We start from the raw sequence: 9,656 nt of genomic DNA, 5'->3' as shown, positions 1-9,656 counted from the left end.
TAGAGGTGAGGTCCATGTAGGAAGAGTTCTGAGAGTTTCCAAGTCCTCCTTTGGAAGGAGCAGCCCTGTCATTGCTGATGTCTCCCTTTTCTTGCATATGGATGTTGACTTCATCATGGCAGACTCCGGATAATCTTCAGGTAAGATTTCATAGATATGAGAACCATCTTTACTTTCTAAAATTTTCCAGAATAGGAATCAAGCTAGATTTGTTTTTCATGAAAATTTTTATTTGGAGATAACTGTAGATTCACATTTTGTTGTGAGAAATAATATAGAACTACCCAGTTTCCCCCAATGGTAATTTGTGCAAAAGCCCAGTGTAATGTTACAGCCAGATGCTCCCAGTGACACAGTCAAGTGACAGAACATCCCATCCACACAGGATCCCTCCTGCTGCTCTTTCAAGTCACTCCTACCTCCCTATTCTGTCCTCTGTGGTAATCACTATTCTGTTCTCTATGTCTGTAACTTTGCCATTTCAAGAAAGTCACATAAATTACCCTGCACAACGTTTTGGGACTGGCTTTTTTCACACAGAATAATTCCCTGGAAATTCATCTAGTCAATCTAGATAATTTTTTTTAAGTCACATGAAATCAATCTATCCCTCATTGGTCCTAGCATACCAAACCCCAATCCTTATCCAGGGAGTAGAAGTACACTGTTTTTTAGGATATTTACCCTATGCGATCTCAAACAGATTTTAGACATGCTAAAACAAGACTATGTTCTTTCAGGGAACCTGTGTGCAGCAAGAAAGACTGAGGACTAGGCCACTATGATATTCCAGACTCTGCATTTTCACTCCGATAAAACTGAATGTAAGAGGCACAGTAGTTGAATATTTTATTGTCATTAGATACTACATTTGATTTTTCTGTCTTAAATGTAAAAATTTAAAGAAAAATAATGGGTGGATGGTTTTTTTCTTTCTTTGAATAGTCATGGACTCATAAGTTTATTTTTTAAAAATTTTAGTTTATTTGTTGTTAGGTTTTATATAATGTATGCTTTAAATTGAAGGTAGGATCATTAAAGTTACCTCAATTATCAATCCTCGTTACCTCAAGAATCATTCAATTCTTACAACCCTGTGAGACTGATTTTTCCCTCTACTCTATAGATGAGGTTTAGCAAGCTTAAGTAATTTGTTTCTGGTCACCTAGTAAAGAATTACAGAGTATGGAATGAAACCAGGTATGTTTATGATTTCCAAGTCCCCAATTCAGTGAGAATCCCAGAGCTACACGTACAACAAAGGAAGAAACTTGTTATTGGTTCTTAGTAAACTGTTTTGATCACATACCAATAATAATAACTCAGTGTAGAAAAACAGATATGCCAAAAAATATTGTTAATGTTTGTGTGACATACAACCAGAGCAATACTTTTTTTAAAAAAAGAACTTTTAAAATCATCTGGTTTTAGCAAGTAAAACTTCATTAAGTAGTTTCAGCATACCTCTAATTAAGGGTTACAATTTATGTTAATAGCAAACATATTCGTGACATGTAGAATTAACAGTGCATTTCTTCCCTAGATATAGGACATGATAGCATTATGAAGACCTCAAAAGAAAAACCTTCTCATAGCTGAATTTTAAATTCCATATTTTTCTATCAGCTCTTTTGCTTTAGATATATAGGCACTCATGGCATCTTCCTTCGACTGCCCTAGAAAGACACAAAACAGATTATCTTACGGACTGATGTATTGGGAAATTAAGAAAGCTTACTTCACTTATTTAAGAATTAACAACCTTTTTGGAGGTTCCACGCTTCCCATTTAGCCTTGCCTTTTAAATCTAACATTCCTGGACACTCTGCCAAAAGAAGAATAGATATATTTTCAAGTTTACTTTTTACTCACTGCTTCTATAAACATTGCTCAAATGAAATGTATTATTTTTTAAAATATGATATATATACACACACATATATACATATATACACACACATACACACACACATATACAATACCAATATTAATGTCTCCAACTACAGATTGTTTGTAGAGCCCATAGAGTTCTTTCAGTTCTTCATCATCTGGCCTTGTTTTCAGCTTCCTCACATCTTTTGTGATCCTATCAAAATCAGCCTAGAACACAAAAGGAAGAAAGGCCAATAGTGCCTTCACTAACTTTCAGCAGGCTTATCTATTTTGCAGGTATTTTACCACCAGACAGTAGAAACTTAAAAAGAAAGAGGAAGGTTTCAAACAGAGCTATTACTGGTCTAGTTCTTTCAGTATTATCCTAATTTATTTTAATTTATGGATCCCTCTCCTGGTACTTACCAGATATTCAGACAAGATATGAAGAACCACATAAAACCATTACTAGTGAAAAATTCCTTTTTTTTTTTTTTTTTTTTTTTTTTAAATTTAAAGTAGGCTCCTTATTGGGCATGGAGCCCAGTGCAGGGCTTGAGCCCACAACCCTGAGATCAAGAACTGGGCTGAGATCAAGAGCCAGATGCTTAACTGACTGAGCCACCCAGGTGCCCTAATACTGAAAATTCTTAAATTTTTTTTTAAATTTAAATTTTATTTAATAAATTAAATTAAATTAAATTTTAATAAAATTTAAATTTTTAAAATTTTTCAGAAAATTTTAAAAACTAAAAAGACATAAATAAATGAAAAATACTCTATGCTCATGGACTGGAAGAAATATTATTGTTTAAATGTCAATACTACCAAAAGCAATATACAGATTCATGGCAATCAATCCAATGGCATATTTTACAGAAGTCAAGAAAACAACCTTAAAGTTCATGCAGAACCACAGAAGACCCTGAACAAACAAAAAAATCTTTTTTTTAAAAGATTTTATTTTATTTATTTGACAGAGAGAGAGAGATCACAAGTATGCAGAGAGGCAGGCAGAGAGAGAAGGGGAAGCAGGCTCCCCACTGAGCAGAGAGCCCAATGCAGGACTTGATCCCAGGACCCTGAGATCATGACCTGAGCTGAAGGCAGAAACTTAACCCACTAAGCCACCCAGGCACCCCCAAACAGAACAATCTTAAGAAAAGATAACAAAGCTGGAGTCATGACATGTCCTGATTTCCAACTATATTACAAAGCTATAGTAATCAAAAGGGTATGGTATTAGCCTGAAAACAAATGGATCAATGAAACAGAATAGAGAGCCCAGAAATAAAAGCATGCATATATGGTTGATTAATTTATGACAAAGGAGCCAAGAACATAGAATGTGAAAAGGTGAGTCTCTTTAACTAATGATGTGTGACTACCTGACAGTCACATACAAAAGACTGAAACTGGACCACTGTCTGACACTGTGCACAAAAACCAACTCACATGATTTAATATCAGGTCAAGTAAGACCTTTTGTTTAGATCTTCCTTGAATGTAATACCTAAGTCCACAAAACTCTTCAATAGAAAACAGAGGGGGTTAAAAAAAAAGAAAGAAAGAAAACAGAGCGGGTAAACTCCTGGACACTGGTCTGAGCAACGATTGTTTGGATCTGACACCAAGAGCAAAGGCAACAAAACAAAAACAAAAATAAAGATGTGAGACTCCATTAAACTAGAAAGCTTCTGTACAGTAAAGGAAACCATCAACAAAATGAAAAGGCAACCTATGGAATGGAAGAAAATATTTGCAAATCATTTATCTTTAAAAAGAAATGGTTAATATCCTAAATATATAAAGAGCTTACACCACTCAATAGCAAAAAGAAAAATTCAATTAAAAATGGGCAAAGGAACGAAATAGACATTTTTCCAAAGACATACAAATGGAGGTGATCTGATGCTGCATGGGTCATGGTACAGCTCCAGCCTTGTCCATCCCACACCCCTGCATCAATGATGCCTGGGGTGAGGGTTGGGGGGTGGGTGAGGAAGGCAGAGAACCACAGGGAGGGGAGGGAGGAGGTAGGGGAGGAGGCAAAGGGAACACCACCTGGAGGAGGTGGAGGGGGCACAGTGCCACCTGTGGGGAGGAGAAGGTGGAAAACTTGCCTGGGTGGGCCTTGCCTGGGCAGGGTTCGGGAGTACAGGGAGGAGAAAGCGGAGCACCACCTGTTGGTCCAGCAGCCTAGCGAAGCCTGTTGGGGAGGAGCTGACTGATCAGCACCCAGGAAGAAGCACAAAGGGGAGGAACAGGTTGGAGATAAAGCACTCCTGAAGAAGATGAGCTGTTTATCCAACAAAAAAAACTTCCAGATTAGACTCTTGAGACGTTAACTACAGCTGGACAGACTAACATAAGGACATCATCAAAAAGTTGAAAGAAATTCATTTGCAGAAGAAAATCAAAGGATGTGAAAAGGAAGTGATTCCAAGAAAGCTGAAAAAAGTACAAAAAGTACAGTCTATGGGCCAGATTAAAAGCCACTTGGCTCTAAGGCTAGAAGATCAAGATTTGAGAGATTCAAGGCAATAAGCAGCAAAAGGCTTTAGAGAGAATTTTTTACATGGTCCAGAACCAACAAATAAGGTCCTGTGCCTTGAAAATAAGAGGTTACCAGGGAAAAAGGCCGCAACTCAGTTTCTGAGTAATCCGTGGGGAGCCCAGAAAAAAAACAAAACGCCAAGAGGTTTAAAGACAGTGGCTGGTCAGAAACATGAAAACTTCTAAGAAGTAAATCCAAGCTAAATGAAAAATGAAAACTTGTATGTATAGAGCTTATTCAGTATAAAGAATTAGTTTTTCTTAAAAAAATCCAATAAATCATTTATAAATTAGAATAAATAAATAAAGACATACAAATGCTATGGGATTCACCAATCCCACCTCTGGGTATATTCGCAAAAGAAGCAAAATCCCTATGTCGCAGTGATGCTGCCACCCCCCCAACCCCGGGTTCACTGCATCATTGTTTACAACAGTTAAGACATGGACATTACAACCTAAGTGCCTGATGATGGATGAATGGACACACACACACACACTCACACACACAATGGAATATTGTTCAGTCGTAAAAATGAAGGAGATCTTGCCATTTGCAGCAACATGGATGGACCTTGGGAACATTATGTGAGATACCATGAGTCACAGAGACAAATACTGTAGGACCTCACTTACATGTGGAATCTTAAATAACTAAACTTAGAAAAACAGAGGACAGATTGGCAGTTGCAAAGGCGGAGGTGAAGGGTGAGGGAAGTGGGTGAATGTGGTCAAAAGGTGGATAAAAAAATCTGTCAAGAGAATTCTCAATACATGTTTCTTTCTTTTTTTTTTTTTTTAAATTTTAATTTGATCTATTTGGGGGGGGAACAGAGAGGGAGAGAGAGGGCGAGAATACCAAGCAGATATCCTGTGGAGCGTGGAGCCCAGCGAGGGGCTGGATCCCACAACCTGAGCAGAAACCAAGAGTCAGATGCTCAACTGACTGAGTTACCCGGGCAACCACATCACAGTCTAAGAAGGGGGAAGGTTTGGATTTGAACCTGGCAGACTCCGGAGTATGTGCCTTTAGTCACCATAACATACTTCTTGAAGAATCTTTAAAGATGTGGGGGGGGGGCGTTGTCCCTGGGTGACTGAGTGGGTAAAGACTACAACTTTTGATTTTTGGCTCAGGTAGTGATCTCAGGGTCCTGGGACCCAGCCCCATCGGGGGCTCCATGCTGGGTGTAGAGCCTACTTGAGGATTCTCTCTCTCTGTCCCTCCCCCTTCAATCTCTAAAATAAACTTAAATCTTAAAAAAAAAAAAAAAAAAAAAAAAGGAAGCCTTATTCCGTGAAATTGTATCCAGATATTTTTTTCAAATTTTATTTTAGAAGATTATTTAATGATGAAAAATGTTCCTAATATAGTCACAGGTACAGGAATAAAACTGTATATACTTGAGTATAACTGAATCAGTGTGTGTGTATATATACACACATATACACATGTGTGTACATTCGCGTGCACATGCAAGTACATACAAGCACACACACACACATTTTTCACAGTACAAGAAAGTAATCCCTCATGTTAGCAGTGGTTATCACCTGCGTGAAGGAATTCTTAATAGTTTTCACTTATTTTATATTTGCTCTTTCCCCAAATTTCCCACCCTGAACATGTAATTTTTCGCATATCGGCAAAACTACTATTTTGTAGTTTTACAGATCTCTGCTGTTCAGAAAAACAATTGTCTCACCAAGGAGCGAGGGGGCGCGGGTGGGGCCCCAGCCGCCCTCGCCTACCTTTCGCAGTGGTAAGGGGCAGGCGGAGCAGGGCCGCCTGGTCCCCCAGGAGCAAGCCGGCCTCCGCCCTCTCGGGAGCAGCTCTTACTTCGCGAGTAACGGATCCCCGGGGTTCGCAAGTGTTGCCATGGGGAGCCCCAGGTCGCCGTCAACAGATGGCACAGGTGTGGTCCCCACTGCAATGAGCGGGCGCTCGCGATGGGGGTGGAAGTGTCCCCGGGGTCACTCCGTACAACTCCCGGTGGTGGCGGTGTGTGTGTGGGGGGGTACTCGGGGCGCGAGGACCGCGGGCGACAGCTGTCCCAAGCTCCAGTTCTGACTCGCCCGCCACCCATGGGCGTCACGCCTGCCCCATGCCCACTCGAGCTCTTCCCTCTGAGGACGAAGCCCGCTCGTGGGGCTTCCGCACCCTTCGACTCACCTGCAAAGACATGGTGACACCCACTCAGCTACTGCCGCACTCCTGAGGCGCCGGTCCCCGGAGCCCGTGCGGCGGGCGTCCTTAAATGGAAGCGCGCCTCCGCCCGCCGTCTCCCATTGGCTGCGCTGTGGGCCCGGCCGGCTCCCATTGGCCACCAGTCCTGGGGGGCGGGGATAAGCGGTGAGTGGCACCTGCCCTGCCCCCAAGCCGCGCAGAGGGTTGTCTGCAGCCAGCGCGGCTTGCAACCGGAAAAGCGAGGAGCAGGGAATTTAAATGAGTTCCTCTCCGCTCTTGGCTCGTTCCCCAGTTCTTTCTCAAGAGGTCTTTGCATCCACAGAAATCTCCCTAGGGCACGGATCTCAGTGGGGATTCCTTTTCGTATTTATATCCCTCTGCCCTCTCCTTGATTCCTAGAAACGTGGATGGCACGGTTTTTGAGACCTCTCAAGTCTCCTCTCATACTTCTAGGCACACTTCATCAGGAGTGAAAAAAGCATCTTCTCTTTAAAAAGCAAAAACACACCCTGAACAAGCGCTGCAACCACTCTGACGGGTTCTCGGTTATTGTAAAGACACAGAAGTGCGCACTATTCAATCTGACCCCATTCTCCCGGGCAACAAACCCAGTGTCCCTGAAAGTCTGCTGAAACACAGAAGGGGGTTGTGGTGCACACTTGATTAAGTTCTCAAAGAACTGGAACAGCATTTTCTGGTCAAAGGAGTTCATTTCCGACTTTCAAGAAAAAACCTTCTTGGAGCGAAATGACTGGAAGACCTGACAAATTCAGGGTTTAGAGAGTTACTGATCGGAAACGTCTAACATATAACAACGCAAGTGGTGGAGAAGAAAGGCTCCCAAACATTTTAGCTTGTTTTTGAATAGAACTACATTTTAAAAATATTTGCTTGGGGCGCCTGTGTGGCTCAGTTGGCTAAGTATCTGCTTTCAGTTCAGGTCACGATCCGAGAGTCCTGGGATGGAGTCCCACATAGGGTCCCTGCTCAGTGGGGAGTCTGCGTCTCCCGGTACCCCTTGCTTGTGTTCTCTCTTTCTTTCTCTCAGATAAATAAACAAAATCTTTAAAAAATATATATTTGCTTTACCTTTGCATGCAAATTCTTTGATTTTTTAAATTTTATCCTCCAAAATACTTCCATGGTGTAATCAATGAATTTCCAAGTAAAAGACAGAAAGCGAATGTTAGCAAAACGTACTGGCCAGGATTTTTTGGTTTTTCATTTTTAAATTTGCAGGTGATGGGACAGACACTGTCGGGGTACAAAGGCAAACAGCAACTTCAGAACAGCGAGTGCTTTCTCTGCTGAGGAAGCCCGAGCAGTGTTTCAGTAGGGAAATACTGGGAGTGAGCTCCAGTATCTGTCTGTGTCTAGAGCTGAAGCATCTGGGCCTTGTAGTCATTATAAGAAATCAGGAAAAGGGAAAAGGGAAGTCACACTGTGCTCTGTTTTATTTTCTAAGTCTAGAATGCTCTTCTCCTGAGATGACCTCCTCTGAACATGATGTCTTGTTCTGCAGAACAAAAAGAAAGAAAAGACAAAGGAAATATTGCCCCGGAGCCCGTGCTGCGGGCGTCCTTAAATGGAAGCGCGCCTCCGCCCGCCGTCTCCCATTGGCTGCGCTGTGGGCCCGGCCGGCTCCCATTGGCCACCAGTCCTGGGGGGCGGGGATAAGCGGTGAGTGGCACCTGCCCTGCCCCCAAGCCGCGCAGAGGGTCTTCTGCCCAGTGATAATTTACTAGATACAGTAAAAACTCAGCTTTCCTTAGGGAGTGAGTCAATTTGGACAATCAAGTTCCTTTTTTTTTCCTTTTTACTATTTATTTAATATTGATTATAATCCAATATACATACATCCATATATATATGTAAAATTCTAAAACTAAAGGGCATGTTTATGAACCTACCACCAGTTTAAGACATAGAACATTACCTTTACCTTTGTGACTCTCCTGATTTCACCCCATCCTATCTTCCTTATTCATTCTTTCATTCACTGAAATAGTTATTGAGTGCCTAATATGAGCAAGGCACTGCTCATTCTTGAAAAACATTAGGGAACAGAAGAAACAAGATCCTTCTCCTCACATTACATTCTGGTTGGGGATTACAGACAATAACACATATAATAAGCAAATTACATCGTCTATTAAAAGACATGCTGTAATAAGTGCTATTTTAAAAAAGAGCAGAGCAAAAGAGGACGTCTTGGATCTGTGGGATGGAAGAGGTGACATGCAATGGTAAATAGGGTAGTCAGGTAGGTGTCTTTGAGACGATGACATTTGATTAAAAGCTTGAAGGACGGTAAAAGAGCTGACCCTAAGAACTTCCCTTTCAAAGGCAGCCTCTTCTACAAAGGCCCTAAGAATGAGCTTCCACAGCAGATGTGAGGAACAGTAAGGGGCCAGAGTGGCCAGGGCAGAATAGAAGAGGTCAGAGAACAGAAGATGGAGACCAGATTATATATGGCCTCACACAAAGGCATTTGGTGTTAAGTGGGAGTGAAACAGAACCGTTGGAGTTTTGAGTAAGATCTGACACGATATGACTTAGTTTTTAAAAGGATCATTCTGGAGAATGCCTGGGTGGCACAGTGGGTTAAGTGACCAACTCTTGGTTTCAGCTCAGGTCATGATCTCCAGCGGTAGGACTGAGCCCCACATCAGGCTCAGTGCCAAGTCTGCTTGAGACTCTCTGCCCCTCTCCCTCTGCCCTCCACCCCTCACTGCACTCTCTCTCTCTCAAATAAATAAATAAACAAGTAAAATTTTTTTTTAAATTACTCTTGTTGCTGTGTTGAAAAGAGACTATAGGGGAACAAGGCTGGCAGCAAAATCCTTACTATAATTAGAATCCAGAGAACTTATGGGTATTTCACACTCAGGTGGTAGTGGGGGAGGGTAGCTAGAGAGAAGTATTTCAGATTCTGGATATATTTTGAAGTTAGAGTCAACTATAGTCTCCGGTAGATTCTACATGGGTGTGAGGGAAAGAGACGAGTCAGGATAATTCCAAGATTGTGGGCCCGAGTAAC

General features: G+C 41.7%; 1 protein-coding gene across 1 annotated transcript; it reads right to left on the bottom strand.

Moving 5' to 3' along the window:
- Positions 1–214: 214 nt before the first annotated feature.
- On the bottom strand, positions 215–6,721 carry ACBD7 (acyl-CoA binding domain containing 7). The gene is made up of 4 exons (XM_059405018.1): positions 6,602–6,721; positions 1,983–2,100; positions 1,763–1,825; positions 215–1,676 (listed from the first exon to the last, which is right to left on the bottom strand). The coding sequence occupies exons 1-4, from the start codon at positions 6,611–6,613 to the stop codon at positions 1,603–1,605; spliced, it is 267 nt and encodes an 88-aa protein (XP_059261001.1). The 5' UTR covers positions 6,614–6,721; the 3' UTR covers positions 215–1,602.
- Between the last annotated feature and the right edge of the window lie 2,935 nt (positions 6,722–9,656).

Source organism: Mustela nigripes, chromosome 6 (genome assembly GCF_022355385.1).
Source record: "Mustela nigripes isolate SB6536 chromosome 6, MUSNIG.SB6536, whole genome shotgun sequence".
NCBI classification, from domain to species: domain Eukaryota; kingdom Metazoa; phylum Chordata; class Mammalia; order Carnivora; family Mustelidae; genus Mustela; species Mustela nigripes.
The sequence above is the reverse complement of the archived record's forward strand: the minus strand, read 5'-3'. Positions and strand labels throughout refer to the sequence as shown.

Coding starts and splice junctions, on each gene's coding strand:
- ACBD7 (XM_059405018.1), bottom strand. Junction 1,826..1,982: donor AGTTGGAGACATTAATATTG/GTATTGTATATG, acceptor TTCTTTTGGCAG/AGTGTCCAGGAATGTTAGAT. Junction 1,677..1,762: donor AGCGTGGAACCTCCAAAAAG/GTTGTTAATTCT, acceptor GTGTCTTTCTAG/GGCAGTCGAAGGAAGATGCC.